Source organism: Podarcis bocagei, assembly GCF_964188305.1.
Source record: "Podarcis bocagei genome assembly, chromosome: 8".
NCBI lineage: Eukaryota > Metazoa > Chordata > Lepidosauria > Squamata > Lacertidae > Podarcis > Podarcis bocagei.
In genome coordinates, this window is record NC_138133.1 from 77,172,409 (window position 1) to 77,198,816 (window position 26,408).

The following is a 26,408-nucleotide window of genomic DNA, read 5'->3' on the forward strand; positions in this document are numbered from 1 at the left end:
GTCCGGGGACCCTGTGTGATCGCCACAATGAGGATTAGATGTTATTCTGTTTCCGTGTTATGCTGGTTTTAATATGTGTTATTTATTTATTGTTGTATGCTGCTTTGAGTTACTTTTATGGGGGGACTTATAGGTTTAATAAATAAATAAAGTGAAATGCAACTGTTGCTTCTCCTTCTCTTTCAGCCTGTAAACTTTGCACAAATTACTATTTGTGGGTTACCGGAGTCAGTGTAGTGGTTAGAGGATCAGGGAGACTTAAACTTAAGTCCCCACTCAACTACAAAGCTCTGTTATCCTTCAGCTTAACTTATCACACAGGGCGCTATGAAGATAAAATGGTGGGGGACACAGAACAATGAAACACCACCCCATGCTCCTTAGAGGAAGGGTGGGGTAAAAATGCAATAAACTATAACTAACAGATTTTTTTTAAAAAAAGGTCAGTAATTCCCCCCACCTATAAATGGCTGCTGATAATACAATAAAGTAGGAGTATGTGCAGAGCTTCACAAACTAAGGTTTTTTTTAACGAAGTACAATAAAAGGTCAATCGTTTTTGTGGTTTATCTGAAGCCTGTTTTTTTTTTTTTTTTGTAAAGGAAAACAATGATTTAGTATCTGCATTGCTTCTAGATTCATAATGATTGCTTCAAGTTCTTGATGTGGTGTTTACTATTTCTTCTTCTTCTGGGTTTTGCACTTCAGTTTGCGATGAGCATAAGGAATTCAAGGACCTCAAACTTTTCTACCGCTTTCGGAAAGATGATGGAACGTTCCCACTTGACAACGAAGTGAAGGCCTTCATGAGAGGACAGAGGCTCTATGAAAAGTAGGTTGCACACAGAAGGTTGACAGTGTTAGCTGCTCTTTATCGGCTTGCGTTGATTAACAACTAGAAAAATGGTCTTACATTCGTAGGATCTTGCTGAATTACATTATCCTTTATTAAGAACGGCATCTTCCGTCTCCTCAGTTTTCCCAAGAGAAAGGTTATACTGACAGAGATGAGTCCTGAGCATATAATTAAGATTTGAAACAGATGGTTGGATAGAGATTCTGAATATCCTGTCAGATTATATGGGTCAAATAACAGAGGAGTTTGCCACCTGCGACGAGGTCCGTGTCATATTTGCTCAGACTGAAGGGGTTGTTTGCAGCATGCCTGATTTAGGCGCAAGTAGCAACAAGTACAACATGTGAGCTGACATTTACTGGAAATGGATATGCAAAAGGTGAACAGATTGGTCAATTCATGAGGGGTGTTGTGGTACAAAACACTAGCATCCATGAGCAGCACACGTGGCTCTTTCAGGTGCAAGGAACAGAGTGAAATGTGTTTTTATTTGTCTGACTGCAGCTAGGAATGGACCAACGTGTCAGCTTTGTTTCCTCTCATTTTCTCGTTTCCACAAGCTTAAGTTCTGTCCCCTGCATTACTCTGCAATTTTTCTAAGTCCTCAAGACAATGCACCAGCATTTTAGTGTGAATTTCTCATTAACATGCACGTTTGTATGGAATTTTGCCTAATATATGCACTTCTGCAAAATAATTTCCCCTGAAACAAAGCATTTTTCTGTGTTACTCTTACCAATAAACCAAAAGATACCTCAGGTCCCAAATGCCATATATAACCAACTTAAAGGTAAAGGTAAAGGTACCCCTCACGGTTAGGTCCAGTCGCAGACAACTCTGGGGTTGTGGCGCTCATCTCGCTTTATAGGCCGAGGGAGCCAGCATTTGTCCCCTGACAGTTTTTCCGAGTCATGTGGCCAGCATGACTAAGCCGCTTTTGGCGAACCAGAGCAGTGCACGGAAATGCCGTTTACCTTACCGCTGGAGCGGTACCTATTTGTCTACTTGCACTCTGAGGTGCTTTCAAACTGCTAGGTTGGCAGCAGCTGGGACCAAACAACGGAAGCTCAACCCGCCACAGGGATTCGAACCGCTGACCTTCCAATTGGCAAGCCCTAGGCTCTGTGGTTTAGACCACAGTGCCACCCACGTCCATAACCAACTTAGCAAAACAGCGAAGGGCCTTCACTTTGGCCCGATGCCAGGCCCCTCCCCCTCAGCTATCCAGGAAGGCCGTTTTAGGAAGGTACCATACGAGGAGAGGAAATGCCCCTGTGGCTCAGGGGAACTAGAAACTACAGAACATGTCTTTCTTCCACTGTCAATATTATGCAGACGTACGAGTCAGGTTCTTCCTGCCAATACTACACAAATTCTCTGGACAGACAGAGCGACTCTATACCCGATCTTGCTACTTCAAGATGCAAACCCAGCAGATTTTGCACTGCTATGATGGACATTCGCCGAAGAATGGTTTGGGTCATGCGCCTGACCTAAACTGAAGGCTCATACGCAAGACCCATGCCCTCTCTTGCACCCTCCTTTCTATAGTTATTTTAGCAACTGCTTGCTTTCAACCTTCTAGCTGATTTAAAGTCTCCCTCACACATCCCTGCCCCTTCTTTGAGTCACCCCTTTTACCCCCTTTACCTGTTTTATTTCCTAAATTATTGTGTTTTCTGTTTTAACTTATGCTGGTCTGTGACCGTCATAAAGTTGTTGATGATGATGATATTCGTACCAATATATGCATTTTCATGGACTCTTTACCCCAGTTTTTGCATTCTTGTACATGTTACTTGCTTGGGGAACTGCATGGCATGTACTTGCCCTCAGAGGGGAAAAATGCACGTGAGAAATGAAAGAAAGTAGGTGCTTTGTAACACTGAGAATTGCATTCCAGAGCTGTCTCAAATAGTGGTTTGTCTGTCAGGTGTCCTCAGGAATCTTACCTAGCATAACAGAAATGGCTAATCCGTGTAATGATGGGCGATATACAAATTTTAATAATAAGGATGTTTGCCCCTAGTAAGGGACTGTAGGAGATCAGAATAGGGCTTGGGAAATACAGTGGTACCTCGAGTTAAGAACTTAATTCGTTCTGGAGGTCCGTTCTTAACCTGAAACTGTTCTTAACGTGAGGTACAACTTTAGCTAATGGGGCCTCCTGCTACCACCGTACGATTTCTGTTCTCATCCTGAAGCAAAGTTCTTAACCCGAGGTACTGTTTCTGTGTTAGCGAAGTCTGTAACCTGAAGCGTCTGTAACCCAAGGTACTATTGTAAAAGCAAGAAGCTGTGGCCTTTACCAGATGTTGTTGTTGTTTAGTCGTTTAGTCGTGTCCGACTTTTCATGACCCCATGGACCAGAGCACGCCAGGCACTCCTATCTTCCACTGCCTTCCGTAGTTTGGTCAAACTCATGCTGGTAGCTTTGATAGCGCTGTCCAACCATCTCATCTTCTGTCATCCCCTTCTCCTTGTGCTCTCCATCTTTCCCAACATCAGGTCTTTTCCAGAGAGTCTTCTCTTCTCATGAGGTGGCCAAAGTATTGGAGCCTCAGCTTCAGGATCTGTCCTTCCAGTGAGCACTCAGGGCTGATTTCCTTCAGAATAGATAGGTTTTATCTTCTTGCAGTCCATGGGACTCTCAAGAGTCTCCTCCAGCACCATAATTCCAAAGCATCAATTCTTCGGCGATCAGCCTTCTTTATGGTCCAGCTCTCACTTCCATACATCACTACTGGGTGATACAGTCACCAGATAGGGGATTGTAAATCTTTAGGCACAGAGACAGAAAACAAGTACGGTAGGTCAGTTGTTATTCATCTGGTCACCAGTGGTAAGTAAATATCTTTGTCAGGCCACCAGGTAACAAAGCCATGATCAATTGGATGTAAGCTGGCTGTCAGGTTTAGCGTTTCTCCCACACAAGACATGGAACACTGGCAGTTTAAGTAGATGAGGTTTATTTCTCAATAACAGGCTTATAGCAGTCCAAGCTTCCACAACACATCCTTCACTGTCGGAGTCAGTTGACTCGACTAGCTTCTCTTAAGGCCAGATATACGCCATGTCCTTCCCACCTTCTGCTCTAATCGCTTGCTCCGCCTCCTACTTCTTGACAACTCAGGTGCAGCCAATTCCTCCTCCTCTGGAGATTCCTCTCTGCTGGGCGTGTCCCTGATACTGACTGTATTTTTCAGGTGGTTTCTGTTCTTTCAGGTAGTTGACTCACAGCAGATGGTAAACAAATAAGTGGCTAGTAAAACACTGAGAAGGATAGTGACTTTTTGGATATATGTGTGAGGCAGACAGAAGAGTCGGGTAGCTGTTGTTTTTATTTTGTTTTCATTTAGATTATGAATTTCATGGTTTTATGTTCTGATTTTATTCTGTGAACTGCCCTGAGACCTGCGGGTATAGGGTGGTATATAAATTCAGTGAATAATATAATAAGAAGAGCATGAGGAAACTGCGATAATGGTTCCTCAGTCCAAGTAGGATTGATGTGCTTTTTGTTTGTTTGTTTGTTTTAAATTTCCCTTCTTTTTGTGTTTGTCTTCTTGTTCCATTTGTTTGCAGCAGCCAGTGAAACAAATTTCCCTTGCTTTTCAAATGTCAAACACAGCAAATGGAAGAACATGCTGTGTTTTCAATACACTTCCCTAATGCCATAGAAGAATGTTTTCATAAACAGAGGGAAATTGCAAGGCTTAATGGCTGTGGTTAAAGTTAGATGTTCCAACTTGGAACTCAGCCTAAAATAGATGGGAAAGATGCTCTCTGCCCCAGTGCTAAAAGGCAGAAAGATCCTTCAGATTCTCCCTTCCCCACCTACTTCAAATAGCAGTGCTCTAAATAGTGCATGGCGACCACGGAAATTTTTAATGTAAAGGAAGGCCTGTGTGTTCTCCATAGGTTTTAAGACAAGCCAAATTCTACAGCAAGGAAACGTGTTTTCTGCACTCAGAATAAATGCATACATGTTATGTTAGCATTAATTTCATTCATATGAACTAATATTGAATTCATATTCAATAAACTAATATTAACTAATATTTAAATAAACGAATTATTTGTTTCAATGTGATCAGTCCAACCACTGATTTGTCTAGCCCATTAACTGGTATCCCAAGGTCTAAGAAAGAGTTTTTTCCTATGCTATGTGGGCCCTTTTTAAAAAAGGAGATCAAACCTACAACCTTTCATATGTTGTAAACTGCCCTGTGGTCTTTCTTTTTTGAAGGGCAGTCCTGTTTAGGAACGATTCGGTTTACGAACTCTGCAAAACCGGAAGTAGTGTCGCTGTTTGAGAACTTTACTTTGGTCTAAGAACGGAATCCGAACAGTGGAAGGGCACCGGTGGCGGGAGGCCTCATTAGGGAAAGTGCGCCTTGGTTTAAGAATGGTTTCGGTTTAAGAACGGACTTCCGGAACGGATTAAGTTCGTAAACCGAGGTACCACTGTATATGCATTTTAAAGCTAGAGTAAATAATAACAAAATAGTGGAAAACCATCTCAGGTTTAGTCTTTGAGTGCCAGTAAATACTGTGATAGTGTGTGTCTTTAATAAAATTTTCTGTTTCAGTTAGTTTATTTCCTTTCTACACAGACCCCCCAGGACTGCAAACTACCCATGTGTAGTCATTACATTCTCTGTTTTTGTGGCAGTCAGCTTTCTTTTGGTTGCTGTTCTATGCCCTATCTGGTGACGTGAGGCTTTAAAGACTACACTGGATGAAATAAAAAAATTCCTTCCAGTAGCACCTTAAAGACCAACTAAGTTAGTTTTTGGTATGAGCTTTCGTGTGCATGCACACTTCTTCAGATACACTGAAACAGAAGTTGCCAGATCCTTCTATCCAATGTCTTTGTTCAAACCAGGTCTCTCCATGGTTTTAAGTTTGGTAATGAGTTGCAATTCAGCAGCTTCTCTTTTCCAGACTGGAAAGAGAAGCTGCTGAATTGCAACTCATTACCAAACTTAAAACCATGGAGAGACCTGGTTTGAACAAAGACATTGGATTCTTATCTCATTATACATGACTTAGCCATTTTTCACCTTCTCACCCCTTGCCTTTTCCTGTAAGACCTACTGCAGTCGTTAAGAGTCGTCAACAGGCTCATCTCAGCTATCTGCCAATCTCCCATTCCCACCACCCTTCTGAGTAATACCCCTCCCCACCTTCTCACTATATAGAAGAGTCTGGCAACTTCTGTTTCAGTGTATCTGAAGAAGTGTGCATGCACACGAAAGCTCATACCAAGAACTAACTTAGTTGGTCTTTAAGGTGCTACTGGAAGGAATTTTTTTATTTTGACTATGGCAGACCAACACGGCTACCTATCTGTAACTGGTACACTGGATGAAACAGTCATTAGGGAATAACTGTGTGTTAAAAGGGGAAGTAGACAGGATGACTTAACAGGCTTCTCCATTTGAAAGATTCCCATGATGCTGTTTTATCATCTGAGACTGTACAAAATCTGCTTACTAACAGCACTTTTAAATCCACTTTGTCAGGCTACCTGCAAACACTTTATCAAGGCAGATGAAGCAGAGCTGTCTAACATACAAAAATCCCATGTATCTCCTGTTATACGTTAGAGCTGTGGCTACAGGTGGCCTTCAGCCTAATTTCATGCAGGCCCTTGCAGGTGGTCAGTTCAGTTCAGGTTTGTGTGAGCTATGCCGTCAGCACCCATTAATGCCACTCCACACCACTGGATGTGACCCCCAAGCAAACTTTTAATGCGAGTCAAGAGTGCTTCATAACAAGAAGGTTTCCCACTCCTGCTCTAGAATGACCAAAAATTAAAAGCAGAATGAAGATGGGATCCTGCTTGATTTTTAATTATTGGGATCACTGGGGGGTGGGGGGTGGGAACAGGTTTTGTGCGGTACTGAAGCATACACTGATGGTCTCCAAGTGTATATCCCTTGATTTCCTACAAAAGTCTTAACTAAGTCTCAACTAGGGCCAGGGCCTTTTCAGTACTGGCCCCGATTTGGTGGAATGCTCTGTCACAAGAGACTAGGGCCCCCAGGGGACTTGACATCTTTCCGCAGGGCCTGCAAGACAGAGCTGTTCCGCCTGGCCTTTGGTTTGGACTCAGTCTGACCCTTATGTTTTCCCTCCCCTTACGGTTTTGATCCATGGGCTACTTTTTAAATGAGGCTGCATTTTAAATTGCATTTTGACCTGTATTTTAAATTGTCCCCCCCCCAATTATGTTTTTACTGTAATTTTACTGGTGTTAGCCACCCTGAGCCCGGCTCTGGCCAGGGAGGGAGGTGTATAAATAAAAATTATTATTATTATTATTGTTATTATTATTATTATTATTATTATTATTAAAAAATAAGTAATTTCTTGCCATTCACCCCTATGTGCATGAAATGTGAGATGAAAAGCACTGCATTTGGGGGGGGCAGTTTAACGTTAAGGGCAAACCTGCCCCCCTCCCTGCCCCGTACTGACACTTGCAAGAGTTCCCATGGGAAATGCAACAGGTCTGCCTGTGCTCCAAGCACAACACAATGCCCATTCAGCCTTACAGATGCAAGCCCTCCCTACCCATCTACCCCTGCAAAACTAAACATAAAAGAGAGTGTGTGTTCTAACATTGCACCTGTTTCTTAAAATTGCTTATAGAACCTGTTAGGTGGTCTGCTCAGGATCAAGATCAAGACAGGCAGAGAGGGGGAACTGAAGCCTTTCCTTCTTCCATTCCACTTTCAGTGAGAGTCAACACTCCAAAACTGATGTTGCTGTGAATACCAATGGGATGTGTTTAACATTGTTTATAGTTTGATAGACACACACATGTGAACACACACACACATGTTTATCATGATGGGCATATTTCTACCAATTTTAATTACAGGGCTCATTTGCACAGTGTGCTTGTGTCTGGACAATAAAATCTCCCTGTTGCACCTTGTTTTTTATTTCCTGTTACCATGGCGAGACCATGCATGCTTGAGTAGCTAAAAATTAAACTCTGTTTAAACTCTTTGTCCACTGTTTGGATGTGTCCCCTGTGTGGATAAAACACAGTCAAAACAAGATAGCTTTTGATAATGTTTATTGGATTTACACATCACTCTCCAGTTTGCCCCCTGGCAAGATCCTTGTTTTTCCTCCCCTCTTTTCTAAACCCCAGAACATTTTGTCCCTGCCAAAAATTAAGGAGGCATTAGCTATCATCGCATGCAGATGCGTAGCTTCCGAGAGTTTGTGTCTGTGTGTGAAGTACATGAATTACATGGGGTAAACAACCTGGATACATGATGCAAGCAGCTAACTAGATTTGCTCAGTAAAGAGGTTTCAAATCACAGTTGATTGTGCTACCTTTCTGGCCTCAGTTTAGCTTCTCCCCAGAACAGGGACTGTTGAAAGGTGTAATTATCAGACCCCAGCTTCCTCCTGCTGATGGAATAAGAAGGAGAACCGGGGAATCTTGAGGTTACAAAATCAGATAGCAAGCACGGTCACATCCATAGGGGGAGGGTAGCTGGTTGTAAGGAAGCCTTAAAGGTAAAGGTAAAGGGACCCCTGACCATTAGGTCCAGTAATGGCCGACTCTGGGGTTGTGGCGCTCATGTCGCTTTATTGGCTGAGGGAGCCGGCGTACAGCTTCCAGGTCATGGGGCCAGCATGACTAAGCCGCTTCTGGCAAACCAGAGCAGCACACGGAAACGCTGTTTACCTTCCCGCTGGAGCGGTACCTATTTACCTACTTGCACTTTGACGTGCTTTCGAACTGCTAGGTTGGCAGGAGCAGGGACCGAGCAACGGGAGCTCACTCCGTCATGGGGATTCGAACCGCCAACCTTCTGATCGGCAAGTCCTAGGCTCTGTGGTTTAACCCACAGCGCCACCCGCGTCCCTCTTGGTACCATTAGAATTATAAAAATGCCTACAGCAGAGTTTGTTCCATTCACAGGATTTCGCCCCTTTCACAAACAGAAGAAGTACTTCTGTTTAGCCATTAGTGAACCTGAAAGGAATCTGGAAAATCGTCAAGTGTGAATGGTGGAAGCCTGTTATTTCACGTTGTAGGCCAGGAAGAGAAGAACTAAGGAGAAGGAACAAGTGAATTTATTCTACAGTTCACGTAACATGAAGTTTCGGATGAGTTCATTGACCTATTACTTGGTTAGCAACCGTCAGTTCCCACCCCCCACTGAAGCAACTGACATAGGTCTAATTTTAGCTTTCACTGTGGAATTATTATGTTGCAAGCTTTCTCCACTAGGTTCCTGGTCATATATTTCATAAGGAAGTTGGGTAGATAAGCCTGATTTATCAGACCTGCAAGGCAGTTAAGAGGAACATTTTTAAGGAGACTGTAGCAATATAGTTATAGATTGGCTGTTTAATGTGATGGGTGTGGTGCCTCATGTCTTCCACCACCAACATGCTGCAGACCACCTGTATGAATCTTGCAGAGCACTGGCATCTTTCCTAGCCCTACAGGGAGATCCTGGGGATTGATCCTGGAAGCTTTCGAATGCAAAGCAGATAGATGCTTTGGTATGGATGATGAGGGGCCCTTACAGGGAAGAACTGGGTGCTGTGTTTGGACAAAAACATCCTTGTTTCATTACTATATGGCTCAGTCTGCGCAGATGCTGTTGATTGTATGCAGGACCTTTTGCATACAAAGCATGTCCTCACCCTCTGATCTATGTGTAAAAAGGTAAAGGGACCCCTGACCATAAGGTCCAGTCGTGACCAACTCTGGGGTTGTGGTGCTCATCTCGCTTTATTGGCCGAGTGAGCCGGCGTACAGCTTCCGGGTCATGTGGCCAGCATGACTAAGCCACTTCTGGCGAACCAGAGCAGTGCACGGGTGGCACTGTGGGTTAAACCACAGAGCCTTGGACTTGCCGATCAGAAGGTCGGTGGTTCGAATCCCCGCGATGGGGTGAGCTCCCATTGCTCAGTCCCTGCTCCTGCCTACCTAGCAGTTCGAAAGCACGTCAAAGTGCAAGTAGATGAATAGGTACCACTCCAGCGGGAAGGTAAACGGTTTTCCGTGCACTGCTCTGATTTGCCAGAAGCGGCTTAGTCATGCTGGCCACATGACCCGGAAGCTGTACGCCGGCTCCTTTCTTAAATGCTCCCAACTGGAAGCAACTACTTGTGTTATTTGCAATGTCCTTGCTCCATCCTTGGGTAAACCTGGACCAAGGTGGAATTAGAACACATTTCTGCAGATTAACCTTCATGTGCTCACATTGCGTCTCCCTCCCTTCTTTCGTCGCAGGCTGATGAATACTGAAAATGCACTTTTACAAGCCAGGGAAGAGGAAGGAATAAAATATGAACGCACTTTCATGGCATCTCAGCTGATTGACTGGTTGATCCAGGAAGGAGAGGCCACCACAAGGTCTGAAGCTGAACAACTTGGTCGCAGGCTGCTGGAGCACGGAATTATACAGCATGGTGAGAAATGTTCACTGCTTTAGCGAGCTCTGTCTAGATGCGAAGGATCTCATAAGGTGGTTGCATGTTTGAACATGGACTGCTTAACCCTACATATTTTTAAGTGGTGAGCATATATATTGTGAATGCTCCTCACTTTTGCAATCCCAGACAGGAAGCAAAACAGAAAGTTATATTAAGTAACTATACTTAGTAGTTAGTGGTCAGCTTGGTGGGTCACAATTTGTGTAGTTCTGGCATCATTAGGTTGGTCATTTTGACCCATGTCCTATTGAGCAGCTTATATTTCTTTTTCTGAGAAGAGTATATCCTTCTTTCTTTTTTCAGCTGTACCCAAGAAGGGTTTGGTTGTGGTGGTTTCTCCTCCTTGTGGAAAACCTGTGATTCAGAGTTCAGCACAAGCTGCCAACCGTGAGAGCCCAAAGTTGGAAAAGTTAGTTGTGACCTGAGTCCAGTTTAAAACAACGGCATAGGAATTGGGCTGTGCACACATCGCCAGCTCAGAACACAGCAAGGTTTTCCTTTTTGTATATTTTGATTGAAGCTGGGCAAGCCCATCATAATGCAGTATTTCCTAAGGAGCGACAGGGCAGATACAGGGCAGGTAGGGATTGTGGCTGATGTCAGGTGTGCACTGCTTTCCAAACCAGTGTGGGAGTGCACTGAATGCAGAATAACCAGGAGTGTGTGTGCAACCTTAGTGCTCATCCATACTCTGCATTTACTGTGCATAGGAAGCAGGAGTCTGAGCAGTTTTCCCCTTGCCCTGCTCCTTTCCAAAGAAGAACCCACTCTTTAGTGATCGATCGGAACAAATGCCAATCCAGGGGGAAACCCAAATTGCTGTTTGGTCTGATTGAGCACTGAAGAGTGACTTTCTCCAGGGGAAAGCAGCAGGACAAAACAAACTGTGGATAAGCCCTTAGTCTTGACTATCTTTTAAGTCCAGTTGATTTTAAAAGCTTCAAACTGTGAGAGCAGCAAAGGTTAATTACTTCTTAAGTCCAATTCTGCCTGGTTGTTGCCAGCAGAAGGTAATTTTCAGGGGAGAGTTGGGTAGTGTAGGGCTTGGGCCACATCATCCGTCATTTCTTATTGTCCTGTAGCGATCTGCTCACTCCTTGTTGTCCCTTGGCAATGCCAACCCTCAAAGGGATTGAATTACAACTGGCTCTGAGGGTTTTCGCTTTGGTTTTTTAATCTTATTGCTCTTCAACTTGGGCTGGAAATAACGCAATGAATGACTTTTTGCCAGCTTACATCATAGTTGTGCAATTAATCTTGCTGCCAGAGAGTAATTTATAGGGTGCCAGCTGCTAAGGGCACAACACACAAGTAAAGTATACTCCCTTGGCCTCTGAAGTGGCAAGAACATGCTATAGGTAAGGACTGGGAGATAAAAGGGAGAGGTAGAACAGGGTGAAGATAAGATAATGCAGAGAGAGAGAGAGAGAGGCCACTGCAGGTTCTTATTCTGCCACATCACACAGACAGATATACCTCACATTGGATACTGGTTCAGCCATCAGCCTTGGCCCCTTCAGGCCCCCATCTGCTTCAGGCGGGCTGTCCATCTTTTAAAAAATGAAAGTATCACAGCACCACTTTTACCAGCTTTCTCTAGACAGTAGATTCTCCTCATTCTAACTGGATTCTGCAGACCCTCCTGCCACCTTTGTTAAGAACTTGCACTAGAGCTTTGGAGGGGAAAAGTATGTGGCTGATGTTCAGTTAGGTTTCACTCAGACCTACTGAAATTAATGGACCTAGCTTAGTTGAGCTTATTGATTTTAATGGGCCTACCCTTGAGTAAAACATAGTTGAATATCACCCAGAGCCTTTACGCAGCAGTGAAACTGTCTCTTCCACTTCCTTCTCCTTCTGCCCTCGATCTTTCCCAGCATCAGGGTCTTTTCCAGGGAGTCTTCTCTTCTCATGAGGTGGCCAAAGTATTGGAGCCTCAGCTTCAGGATCTGTCCTTCCAGTGAGCATTCAGGGCTGATTTCCTTCAGAATGGATAGGTTTGATCTTCTTGCAGTCCATGGGACCCTCAAGAGTCTCCTCCAGCACCATAATTCAAAAGCATCCATTCTTCGGTGATCAGCCTTTTTTATGGTCCAGCTCTCACTTCCATACATCACTACTGGGAAAACCATAGCTTAAACTATACGGACCTTTGTTGGCAAGGTGATGTCTCTGCTTTTTAAGATGCTACCTAGGTTTGTCATTGCTTTTCTCCCAAGAAGCAGGAGTCTTTTAATTTCGTGACTACTGCATTTGTCATTAAAAAGCTAAAGCAGGCTGAAGAGCTTTTGTTAAAGTTCAAAGTGTGTTATGAGTTAAACCATCCTCTGCAGTCAGAAGAAAGCACCTCTGGGTTCAATGGAACTGCTGCCCAGCTAATTCTGAGCAGGACTGAGCCTGGAGTGTCTCTTCCAAAATCTGCCAGCCCTGTTTGTCCTGTCAACAAGCCGTATCTTTTCTTGCCAGATTCTCTGTATCAATTGAAGGCATACCTTTTCCATTGGTCCTTTGAGAGGTCAAGGATGTGTGAAGCCCAATTTAGTCTTCTGTCTGCTGCTGTGCTGTAATTGTTATGGCTGAAATTTCAATACATTATCGAAGGGTGTTTTTTTTTAAAAAAAGATTTTAATAATTGTGTGATTGCATGTTGTGTTTTATTCGAATACTTTATCTGGATGACCTGGAATCCTATGGGATGAAGGTGATTAAAAATTAAAAGAAGCAAAGAAACAAAAAATGGAACAGGGCTGCAACCCAGGTTTCCCCGATCAAATCAAAACATGCTAATGCACCACCTGAAAACAAGCAACTTCCTCCCACTGGCAACCATAATTTTTGGCCGGCTACCAAGGGCACTGATGGGCTAATCCGACAGTGTTCTGACCCAGTCATGCAAGATTTCCCCTGAGGAACTGAACCAGATTGGAATTGCAGCCAGGGAAAATGTATGCAACTCCCTTGTTCCTGTTTAATGTTAGAAATGGAGTGTTCTTCTTGACTTTCCAAGAACTTAGGATGAAAAGGACTGGTGTAAAATCTGATTAAAGCCCAGAGAGGCTAAGCTCTTTATTTATAATACTTTGCCAGTAGGAGATTTGGTTTAGAGACTTAGTTTCTATAGATTTCATTGTGTTTCACCCGAGTTAGAAACGATATTGGTTACACTCAGCTGAGATGGAATGATTATGGATTTTAGCTGTAGCAAACAAAAATAACATCTGTTTTGACTGCATCTGTACTTATACTGAAACTAGCATAGCTAAAAAATTAGAAATCTTCCCTTCTCACCTCCCCCCCATCCTGTTTCCAAATTGCAAGCTAACTTTGAAATAACAACAGCTGCCTGCTTTTCACTCCGTTGTCTGTTTATTGCAATCTTTATAGAGTCTGCTCAGTTTGCAAGTAAATACCATGGATCCGCTGGCAAGTTTCCTCTGCTTTCCAAGGGCCGAGCCATTCTTTGTGACTTATATGTCAGCATTGTCAATACAGTTTCAATTAACACTAATTGGCATTCTGCTGTAGCCTGGCAAGAGCTGAATGAGATATTTGGCTGACGATTGAGTGTAGGATAAAATACCTTTGTGCCTCATTGGTTGTCTTTATAAACTGCTGTCACAGTTTATAATAGAACTCGACTACCCTTATTGCTGAATAAGCACAAAGAATAATGACATGCAGTTTCCTTCTCTAGTTAATTTATTGTCATAGAAAAGGGCCTGACTGTCAACTTTAGTTCAGATCCTAGCATTGAGGCAAGAGCTTTCATATCTAAATGCCTTTCTGAATTATAATAAATGTTTTGTGTTTCTATAATGCTTTTGAGTGTGTATAGCATTTCATGTGCATTACTTTGTCATAAACTTTACAACAACCCTTGCAGTACTATTATCCCAGTTTTGCAGGTACAGTAGGTACGACTAAGGGGACAGACATCTGCGGAGTTGATGGCAGAGACATGGTTCCAACCAGAATTTTAGGTTAACCACTATGTTACACCAGCTCCCTCTCTAACTAGAACCTTCTGTTTCCTCTTGAACTTCTATCTGAAAATGCCACCCCTTTCTGGCAGTGCTCTGTGCCTTATGTTGGTCCTGGTCTTTCCCAATTTGGTAAACTTTGAGATGTATGCATATCATGTACTGAATGACTGCATGCAGAGCTTGGCTGCAGGAATTGTTGGAAGGAAATGTGCAAGGCACCATCCAATGGTCTTAGGGACTCCACCCTGGATTTGTGTAGGCCCAAAGATCTTCTCCCAAAGATCTCCTGCAAGGCAGCAGAGTTTTAGGACCAGAGTTTCCCTTCTTCTAGATGGGCTACCTTCCCAGGTTGATGAGCCCCATCTGCTCCTCACTTCCCTCTGCAGCCCATGCAGAAACTTCCTTCTTGACCATTGGACCCACTACTGGTCTTGTCCACTCATTGTGCCAGAGCCTGTCTTTGTATGCAGGGGAAGTCTAACTCATCAATGGTTTGAGATCCATTGGCTGCCCTCACTTGGTTTAGCTTGGCCAGTCAAAGCCATTCCCAGGGTGTAGCTGCTGTCTCATGCTGACAGCCCCGCTATACATCTGCATATAATCCCACCCAGGGATCTATATCTTGGTATGACACTAGATGGGGTTATGGAATGCAGCACAAGCATTTTAGAAATGTAGACTAGCTAAAGATCTGTCACCTTCGCTGAGACTGGGTAGCAATGCCCCTTTCCCTAATATTTCGGCTACCTTCGGAAGGGAGAGGAGTACAGGCTGTGTCTCTCCCATGGTGGAATGGATGGCAAAAGTAAAAGCATCTGTAGACACAGATTGGGACAAACTGTTCCTTGCCTTTAGAGATCAAACTGTCATAGAATTGGAAGGTCCCTCAAAAGTAATCTATTCTAACTGCCTGCCTCTACAGGAAGTTCAACAAACGCCGGCTCCCTCAGCCTGAAAGTGAGATGAGCACCACAACCTCATAGCCTTTGACTGGACTTAACCATTCAGGAGTCCTTTACCTTTTCACCTTTAAAGCATAGATGATAGATGGCCATTCACTCTTTGCTTAAAATAATCTAACAAAGAAGAGTCCACCACCTTCCAAGGTGGTCCATTTCCATTGGTGAACCACTCATATCTTCAGAAAACTCTTCCTAATGTTTTGTCTAGATCCTTTTTCTTGTAATTTGAACCCATTGGTTTAAGTCCAACCCCCTGGAACAACCAAAAGTCTCTTTTCTTGAGCCCAGTAAAACATGATGAAATGTTAGGAGAGCGGGATATAATATTGGGAATTGGCTTGGATAGAAAGATAGATGAACACCAGTAACTGAACGTCTGGATTTTTAATGACAGGGTAGATGTTCTGAATTGATGCTACCATTAAAGCACATTTACAGATGCCAGATTAGCTCTGAAGACCAAAAAGCCTTTGGAAGGAATGGGGGGAAAGCTCTCTGCAATATCATATGTTTTTGTCTTGCGGTATTTATTCTCCACTGGGAGGAAAATTGGAAGGGAAGCCCTTCTGCTATTGTACTTAGTGGGGCAGTGTGTGACACATCAGGGTTATGCAGAGATGAAAGGTACACATTTAACGTGAAAATCAGGTCATCAATCTCTAGGAAATATGGGCAGGGCAGAAAAACACAGGATTTTGCAAATGCAAAAGAAATGAGTAATTTTTTTATTTTTTAAAATTGGTCACTATCCTAAAGCATTTATAGAAGATTCATGTGCCAAATGTTCAAAAGATGAGGAGTTAAAGATTTGGAAATCTGTGGTGCTTTCCATAATGACAGTGATTTCTTCAAAATCTTTTTTATTCAGTTCTCGGAAGATTCTTGGAAGTGGATGTAGGAAAATAAAGTGGACTTTATTCAGATATTTTCTTTGTGAGCTGGGCCAAGCTTGAATATAATGTAGCTGGCGAAAGTGGATATTCAGTGCACATGGTGGGTGGGGGGAATCAGACTTAGGAGACAGCTAGCCTTATGTTCTCTACTACTGAGTTTGGTTTTTACTTACAGCGCTGATGCTCTGTTTCACTCTCACCCACTCACTCAGTTATCACTGCATATATTTAAAACCATGAGATCACCTGCTTTCTGCATAATGAAGTCAGACACCATCCATGGTGTAATTAGAATCTAGGAACCAGGAAATGAATTGCTACAAAATGTAACATCCTCTGCAATTTTAAATTTAAAACTATTCAGCTTAATGAAGGCCTTGGGGGGGGGGAATTGGAAAGCACACCTGGTGGGGCGAGCCAATAAAGTTGCCACTGAAATAAACCAGAAAGCTGAAATAAAGCAGGCTGAGATGGAATCTCTTTAATAACAATAATTGCAAGCGGCAGTTGAAGAAGCGAATGACAGGAAGCGCAGCAATTTGTCTTTTTGTCAGTGCTTGGAATAATGAAATTTTGGCAGATCAGGTCCTCCCTTAAAGAGGGCACGTATTGCAGTGAGACCTGGAAAACTGACACCCTGTGTTGTGGGTGGGTACGATTGGTCAGCCACAACACCCGATTGGTAGGTCCCTCGAAGCTGGGTGCAATCTGGCCAATGGGACGCAGTCCAAACAGTTTGAGGGACCTGTTTATGCCCATGCACGTGACCCAGAGCTTACTCTTTCGGCGTGTGCATTCGGAGCACCCGCCCACCTTTCCCTACTTTTAGGACTTGTTCGCTTGACCTTGCTATGCCATCATGTGTCGTCTGTCGTAGGGACAGGGGCACGGCAGGAATTTTCCACACCTGGATAAGCGGAAAGCCGGGAACAGGCTATCTCCACCACCCAAATGTCCCTATCCCTATCACCTTAACCAGAGCCTATCCGCAACCTTACAAGTTGTGACGATTTGGTACGCGGTAGGCAAAACCCAAATGGCAACAACCAATCAGCCAAATTTTTAATGTTACCTATTTGGTACTTTCACAGTGAATCATTATCCAGAGCATATTTTTATTCTTATGAAGTTACTGACTGTAGAAACATTGCCTACCATTCCGTCACACCACTCCATTTAAAAAATACTCTATGGCTGTGCTCACACATGCTCTTGGCTTGTGTGAGCACAGCCATTGTTTGGAGTTAAACAACACCTTTATTCTTAATATTTGATTTGATAGCTCCTCTACACTTGCAAGTCGTCACTCAATGTTTGAGTCATCAAGCAAAGAGCATGTGTGAGCACAGCCATAGCGTCTTTTTAAAATGGAGTGGTGTGACGGAATGGTAGGCGATGTTTCTACGGTCAGTAACTTCATAAGAATAAAAATATGCTCTGGATAATGATTCACTGTGAAAGTACCAAATAGGTAATATTCGAAATTATATATTTAATGCTGATGTTGTAGTTGTTGTCCAAAATTTGGTGAATTGTGGATGTTCAGGTTATATTATCAAATTACTATGCAGTAAGGGATGTGGGTGGCGCTGTGGGTTAAACCACAGAGCCTAGGACTTGCCGATCAGAAGGTTGACGGTTCGAATCCCTGCGACAGGGTGAGCTCCCGTTGCTCGGTCCCTGCTCCTGCCAACCATTAGTTCGAAAGCATGTCAAAGTGCAAGTAGATAAATAGGTACCGCTCCAGCAGGAAGGTAAACGGCGTTTCCATGCGCTGCTCTGGTTTGCCAGAAGCGGCTTAGTCATGCTGGCCACATGACCTGGAAACTGTACGCCGGCTCCCTCGGCCAATAAAGTGAGATGAGCGCCGCAACCCCAGAGTCGGCCACGACTGGACCTAATGGTCAGGGGTCCCTTTACCTTTTTAAGGTACATTCTTACGAGCATTTTTTATTCATTACAGGTACATTTATTCATTTATTCGTTAAGGTACATTCTTACGAGCATTTTTTATTCATTACTTTTGATTTTTATCTGCTTTTCATGCTTTTGCTTATAAGATGTTTTGTTTTGCATAGCGTTTTGCAATATTGTGTACAAAACTTCTGTTTGAAAAATTGACATCACACACAGATACTGTGAAGGAATCTTGACAACCCCAAGCAAACTAATAAATGTCCAAAAACATACAGATGTGAATGCTGACAGTAACCTAAATGTGACTTTCAGTGTTCTTTGGTGCATGTCCAATGAGAATTGAGGAACAGGTATCTTTAGACAGTCACAAAATTCATCTAGGATGGTTAGCATTCACATGAGTCTCAATATTCAGCAGTTTTGGACATTCCTTGCAATAGAAATGAACCCCACTCTGTATTCTTTCTTCAAGTCCATCATTCGCTCATATATATATATGTGTGTATATATATATATATATATATATATATATATATATATTTGCTTTCGTAGATTTTCACGGGTACAGGAATGTAGGTTTTGGTGTCTTCGGGTGTCTTCCCGTGTAAGAGTTGGGGTGTCTAGGCGACGTTTCGACGAGGTCTCACTCGTCATCTTCAGGCTGGTGCTTTCGGCTTCTTGTTACTAGAACAGAGCTCTGTTCTAGTAACAAGAAGCCGAAAGCACCAGCCTGAAGATGACGAGTGAGACCTCGTCGAAACGCCGCCTAGACACCCCAACTCTTACACGGGAAGACACCCGAAGACACCAAAACCTACATATATATATATATATATATATATATATATATATATATGCTTTCGTAGATTTTCACGGGTACAGGAATGCAGGTTTTGGTGTCTTCGGGTGTCTTCCCGTGTAAGAGTTGGGGTGTCTAGGCGACGTTTCGACGAGGTCTCACTCGTCATCTTCAGGCTGGTGCTTTCGGCTTCTTGTTACTAGAACAGAGCAGAATCTCAGTGTTTGAGTTCCTATAAATACTGTTGAGGGGGTGTGGTGTATAGCCTCCAACGTTCTGGGCAGAGAGGGAGTTCCCAGGTTAGTGTGCCTTTTCTTCTTTTGTTCCTTAATTACTTGAGGGATATCTTGAGTGATTTCTTGAGTGATATTCTGAGTACCACTTAGGAGGGTCATTAGGTGTGGATTAGTTGCTAAAGCTTTCGTGTCTTGACCTCTTGAGCTTGTGAAGAGTTTTTCTGAGAAGATGGCTGTACTGCACTTAGTTGTGCTCTGGCTTGGCTTCGTGTATAGGGGCGAGCTGTGGTTTTGTGCCCTGTGCCAGCCAGATCTGTGTAGGGATTGCAGGGGGGTGCAGCATCCGGAGGTGCCACTATGGTTTGGCTACTGGATGGTGTCTGTACTTTATCTGTGGAGAGGGTCTGGGTTTGGGTCTGGTGTGGTTGATTGGAGATGGCGTTCTGTGTGTCTCTGGTTCTGGTGTCGGTTTTTGTGGGGAGGGCTAATTTCAACAGCCTACACCCCAAAATACAATTCACTATGGAAATAGAAGCCAACAACCAACTTCCCTTCCTTGACGTCCTAATCTACAAAAAACCTGATGGCTCCCTAGGACACACTATCTACCGGAAAAAAACACACACCAACCGCTACTTACATGCACAATCACACCACCACCCTGCACAAATAAACTCCGTAGCCAAGACTCTCATCTCCAGAACCAAACGCCTGGCTGACAAAGACCACTTGACAACTGAGTTACAGAATCTCTCAAATGTGTTAATCGCCAACGGATACCAACAAAACAGGGTTACGAAGCTAATCCAAAAAGAAACACCCCCCAAAAACCAAGACACAGAAGAAAACAATGGCATGGCCCTCCTTCCTTATATCAAGGGCACTACAGATAAAATTAGCAAAATCCTCCATAAACACAATATCAAAACAGCCTTTTGCACCAACCAAAAAATAGCCAATATCCTCAGAAACCCAAAAGATAAAATCCAGTTAGAAAACCAAGGGGTCTATGAAATACCCTGCAAAGTCTGCCCAGCCACGTACATTGGACAAACAAACAGACGAATAAATGCATGTATCGCAGAACACAAGAATGCCGTCAAAAAAGAAGAAAAAACTTCCTCTCTTTACCAACACATGAAAGAAACAGGACACGAAATTAATTTTGCAGATTCCAAATTGCTCTTTAACATGGAACATCACCACAAGAGAATAATCATGGAAGCCATCGAGATAGAGAAACACCCTCACAACATGAACAAGCGTGACGACACGTCCCGCCTGCCAGACATCTGGAAATTAGCCCTCCCCACAAAAACCGACACCAGAACCAGAGACACACAGAACGCCATCTCCAATCAACCACACCAGACCCAAACCCAGACCCTCTCCACAGATAAAGTACAGACACCATCCAGTAGCCAAACCATAGTGGCACCTCCGGATGCTGCACCCCCCTGCAATCCCTACACAGATCTGGCTGGCACAGGGCACAAAACCACAGCTCGCCCCTATACACGAAGCCAAGCCAGAGCACAACTAAGTGCAGTACAGCCATCTTCTCAGAAAAACTCTTCACAAGCTCAAGAGGTCAAGACACGAAAGCTTTAGCAACTAATCCACACCTAATGACCCTCCTAAGTGGTACTCAGAATATCACTCAAGAAATCACTCAAGATATCCCTCAAGTAATTAAGGAACAAAAGAAGAAAAGGCACACTAACCTGGGAACTCCCTCTCTGCCCAGAACGTTGGAGGCTATACACCACACCCCCTCAACAGTATTTATAGGAACTCAAACACTGAGATCCTGCTCTGTTCTAGTAACAAGAAGCCGAAAGCACCAGCCTGAAGATGACGAGTGAGACCTCGTCGAAACGTCGCCTAGACACCCCAACTCTTACACGGGAAGACACCCGAAGACACCAAAACCTGCATATATATATATATATATATATATATATATATATATATATATATAGGCGAATGTCCAACACATTTATTTCCATTATTAATTACAATGCTTTTAGGAAATGGAAGTTTATCCTCCTTGTTACCTAAGATATTCAGGGACTGCAGCTTCTAAGAACTAGTGGTTCTGGACAATTACTGCTACAATAATAACGTAGATGCATTTATTATACTGCAGCTACTTCTGGGTGCAGAGTTGAGCCTGGCATTCTCATTCAATATCAAAGCATGTCGTGTAAAGTTTTGCAAAAAGTAAAGAGATCATTGCTGCCCTGGGCAACTTGGGGAGGAAGGATGGGATATAAATTCAGTCCGTCTTGGCACCAAACATGTTCTCAAACCTGGCATAGACCTTTCCAGAAGTTACAACAGCAGATAGATAGGAAACACACCTGATTGTAAGTAGCTCTTGCTGCCTTAAGGGCGTGGAGTGAGAATGAACTGATGTCTCTGTTGAGAGAGTGCATGTTGAAAATGTAATATAGCAAAGCCTGTCCTGACTTATCAAGGCTGATCTAAATAATAAATACCAGGTTTTGTGGTCCTGGGGCCCTGTTAGCGCAGAGACATACTATGAGTGTGTACAGGAGCAGAGACTGGTATTACCAAGGAGTTCCAGGAGCCAGACGTTCAGAACATATTGTGGAATGGGAAGTCCAAAACTCACGTTGGCTGGCGACACTCAAAAGGAAAGCATCTGTCTAAATGGAGTGGGAGATGGGAAGGTTGTGAGTTAGATACATATCACTAACACTTACCTGGAAATATTTATAGGCGCATCAGTACATAGAGACTGTTCTCTGGGGGATGGCGCCACTTTGTAGCCTAAAGACAAACAATGTTGATCTTTCCTCCATTCATTCTATAGCCTCCAATGGCTGACAAAGGCATTAGTATGCAAACCAAAAAACACCCAGTTCGAGTCTTGGTTCATCTTGATAGACCCATAATGCCAAACATAACAGGTTTTTTTTAAAAAAGTTTCCCCACTCCAAATGGGTAAGTTCTAATATACGGCTTGGAAGACTCTACAGAGAGCAATGACATCTGAGTCTGTGGCCTGTCCAGATGACCTGTTTATTGAGCATTCATCCTTTCCTTGCACAAAGCTTACACTGAAGAAGTGTGCATGCACACGAAAGCTCATACCAAGAACTAACTTAGTTGGTCTTTAAGGTGCTATTGGAAGGAATTTTTTTATTTTGACTATGGCAGACCAACATGGCTACCTATCTGTAAATGGAGGTTATATTATATCTTGTCTTCACTGATCATCCATTCTGATTTGTTTGTGGGGCACCTGTACACCAAAGCGTGTTCTCCATAATAGAGAGCACGTGTTGCGGTGGGGGCCAAAAAGGCCACCCCACTGTTGTTGGGCAAATTGGCCTCATGCTGTGATTGGGCAAGGAGTGTTGCTGGGGAGAATACAGGAATCCAGGGGCTTGCCATCCCTTTCATCCTAGTCCCTGTCATCGGACTTGGGCTGTGCAAGCCCCAGGGGGCATGAGGGTGAGAGATGGGGGACTGATGCCCAGCTTCATTTCTCCCCAATATGGCTCTCCCTGACTGGCTTCCACTGGAATCTGGAGGTCAGTCCTGTCCCCCTGCCTGGCTTCCGCTGGAATCCGGAAGTCAGTTCTGTCTCTGGGGCAAGGACAGATAGTCGTAACCAATGCCTAAGCAACCACTCACGTGTGTGTATTTAAATAAAGTTGTGGCCAAATTCATGCCAAAAACCTTAAACAAAAAATTGATGTGTGAAGTGTGAGTTATTGGGGTGGCTTGGGGGACCTCGATGCGCAATAAGCGTTTCTCTTGCGTTCATCCCAATCTGCTTGCGTCTTCCCATTTTTGCCGATGACCTCTCCACCCCAGTTCAAGTAGCTTACTGCAAGCATTGTCCCCTTATTCCTGACACATTCTGTGTTCTCTATCCCACTAAAAAGGCCTTTCCACTTCTCTCTCCCTCTCACCTACCTTCCTTCCCAGTGTGCAACAAACACCATTTTATAGACAGCAATCTGCTGTTCCAGTTCCGAATGAATTTCCGCCGGAGGAGGAGATTGATGGAGCTGCTCGCTGAGAAGTCCCGCTTGATGCCAGAGAGTCACGACAGTCCCTTTTGTCTACGAAAGCAGAACCATGACAATAAAAAGCACACCAGTTTCCTCTCAGGTATCTGAGTACCAAGGTAGAAGGAAGTCTTCGTGGTATTAGTAGGAAAAAATAGTAGTTTATCCATTTCTATAGTACTTTCAACCAAGATTCAACAAGATTCACTGCAGCTCACTCACAGAACCTGGAATATGTGCCTCTGAGCACTTGCAGACTGCCTTGAGGGGAGGGAAGTGTATGCATTAAATGCTGTTTGAAAAGGAGGGGTTAAAGTAATAGAGTTCTTGAGAGGAGAAGAATAAATGGTTAGAGCACAATCTATGCGAGTCATTGCCACCTTGGATTAGCTGTGTGCTAGGTCATCTGTCCCTGAGGAAATTGTTCAGCTGTTCCATTTTTTTCCAGAAGTTGGGTTTTCTGTGCCCTGGAAAAAAATCCAGAAGCTGAAAAGGGGAAGTATGGGAGGAGAATGTTTCAATCATTACATTATGCAGGTGCCCAGTAAACAATCTAGTGCAAGACGGCAGCTTCCCATATTGAAGTTGATCCTCTTTTGTGCTATTTATGAAAGCATAAATCTTTTCTTAATTTAGAAGAGAAGGCAGAAGAAAAACGTTAGTAATGTGAGTGAGCATTCTAGCCAGTTTTGGTTTTGTATTGTGCAACTGACTTATAGCACAATCCTATACAGTGGTACCTCGGGTTAAGTACTTAATTCGTTCCGGAGGTCCGTACTTAACCTGAAACTGTTCTTAACCTGACGCACCACTTTAGCTAATGGGGCCTCCTGCTGCTGCCGTGCCGCTGGAGCACGATTTCTCTTCTCATCCTGAAGCAAAGTTCTTAACTCGAGGTAATATTTCTGGGTTAGCGGAGTCTGTAACCTGAAGCGTATGTAACCCGAGGTACCACTGTACATACCTAGCCAAAAGTTAGTCCCATTGGGTTCACACGGCATTGCAGCCTGAAGCAAAAAAAACCAAATTAAAAAAAAAAACATTTGTGTATGGAAGTACCCTAAAGATGTAGCTGTTTATGAATGGGCAACACAAGTTTTAGAAATTTAGGTGACCTCTGGATATAAAATCAGAGCAGTGGCATTTCTGATACAACAATATAAAGGTGAAATGGACTTAGAAGGCCATCCAAAAAACTAATAATGCTTTGCTTATTTGTTTTGAAAAGCACTATTGTACTAAATGAGCAGTTCGTCATCAAAGTGATGGGACTATTGAAGGTGACAAGATGCACTAGAACAGGCATCCCCAAACTCGGCCCTCCAGATGTTTTGGGACTACAACTCCCATCTTCCCTAGTGAACAGGACCAGTGGTCAGGGATGATGGGAATTGTAGTCGCAAAACATCTGGAGGGCCGAGTTTAGGGATGCCTGCACTAGAAACTTCTGAAGTTATGAATCATGGGTAGGCAAACTAAGGTCCGGGGACCAGATCCGGCCCAATCGCCTTCTAAATCCGGCCCATGGACAGTCCAGGAATCAGCGTATTTTTATATGAGTAGAATGTGTCCTTTTATTTAAAATGCATCTCTGGGTTATTTTGGGGGCATAGGAATTTGTTCATTGTTTTCCCCAAAATATAGTCCAGCCCCCCACAAGGTGTGAGGGACAGTGGACCGGCCCCCGGCTGAAAAAGTTTGCTGGCCCCTCTTATGAATGACGGTAAAGAGAATTGTAAGAGAGAGAGAAATTAATTTATGACCTCCTGCCTATTTCCCTTCCTCCTCCTCCTCTGCTTGGGAAAGTGAGCCCCACCAAGGAGATAAAGATTGTCTCAGCAGTCAGACGGAGCAGTATGAGTAGCTGTAGCAGCAGTGGGTACTTCAGCAGCAGCCCAACGATCAGCGGCAGTCCTCCAGTTCTGTGCAACCCCAAATCTGGTAAGGATCGCTAAGACTTGTTTCATTGGCGAATGTTGGAGCCAAGTTAGACACCATGCACTTTTTTAGATGCACCTTCGCATTGCACATGCATGCTTTAAAAACAAAACAAACCAGAAATAGCAACTGCTGATATGATAATTGGAATGACTGTAAAAGGACGGGGCTGCAGTCTGGATGACGCTTGCTCCTCCAAAGCTGCTATTAGCTTTCCTACCAATGCAAATAGCAGCTTTCGAGGAATGATTTTCCTACCAATGCAAATAGCAGCTTTTGAGGGGGAAGAAATGATTAAACGCACCCCCCGCCCTGTCAGCCTTCTGTAATTCCCTACCCTCAGCACCCACTGTTAGTATTTTTGTAAACTGCATTATAAATGCACATATGCATTTAAATCCACATATACTTTACCCCTTAGAAGACATCCAGGCAATTTAGCTTTGAGATAGCAGGAGTGTATTTGTTTTTAATGAAGGGTCATGCCTTTGCAAAACCAAATACCCTTTCAAAGCACATTATTTCCCTCAAAGAATTTTGGGCACCGTTGTTTCTTATGGGTTGCCAGAAACTGTAACTCTCTGAGGGGTAAACTACAGTGCCCAGAATTCTTTGAGGGAAATATTGTGCTTTGAATGTGCTTTAAATGTACAATGTGTATATGGCCTAAACTAATTAAGGAGAAGGGGACAAGATGGTTGGACAGTGTTCTCGAAGCTACCAGCATGAGTCTGACCAAACTGCGGGAGGCAGTGGAAGACAGGAGTGCCTGGCGTGCTCTGGTCCAGGGGGTCACGAAGAGTCGGACATGACTAAATGACTAAACAACAACAAAATTTACATTTAAGGAGGGGAGGACTAAGTGTTTGCATGTTCCCTCATCTTAAAAAATAATATTTTTTTTTGTACATTGAAAACTAAGGAAAGGCTAGACCAGAGTTCTAATAGGCTATGTTTGAATATACAGGAGTTTAACACGTGAAAGCGTTCGTCTTCAAAGCTTAATTGGTCTAGCCCAGCCACAGACCTCTCAAAAGCTGTCCAAGTTTTCCTGTACTCCTGGATTCCTAATTCTTAAGCTTTTCTGTGCAAGACTCAGGTTTTAATCAATGGCGTATAGTTTTATTCCATTTTTATTCCAAGTTTTGAAAGCTTCGGTTTGATTGTTGTTGCGCTTTGTGAATTTCCTCCGCTTTCCTCCACATTGCCTCTTACGTAAACTGCTCAGAGCTTTCTTTTTATATTAAGCGGTTTCTAAATTATATACGTGAATGAATCAGGCCAGTTCCCTTTT

General features: G+C 43.4%; 1 protein-coding gene across 2 annotated transcripts in view; it reads left to right on the forward strand.

The window, feature by feature from the left end:
- DEPTOR (DEP domain containing MTOR interacting protein) overlaps positions 1-26,408 on the forward strand; it is a 65,357-nt gene that overhangs the window by 19,917 nt on the left and 19,032 nt on the right. For both annotated transcript variants that reach the window (XM_081204889.1, XM_081204890.1), the window contains exons 4-7: positions 709-832; positions 10,138-10,316; positions 23,094-23,279; positions 24,983-25,117. In XM_081204889.1, coding sequence (XP_081061015.1) covers positions 709-832; positions 10,138-10,316; positions 23,094-23,279; positions 24,983-25,117 — 624 coding nt within the window. The remainder of the gene's footprint in view (positions 1-708; positions 833-10,137; positions 10,317-23,093; positions 23,280-24,982; positions 25,118-26,408) is intronic.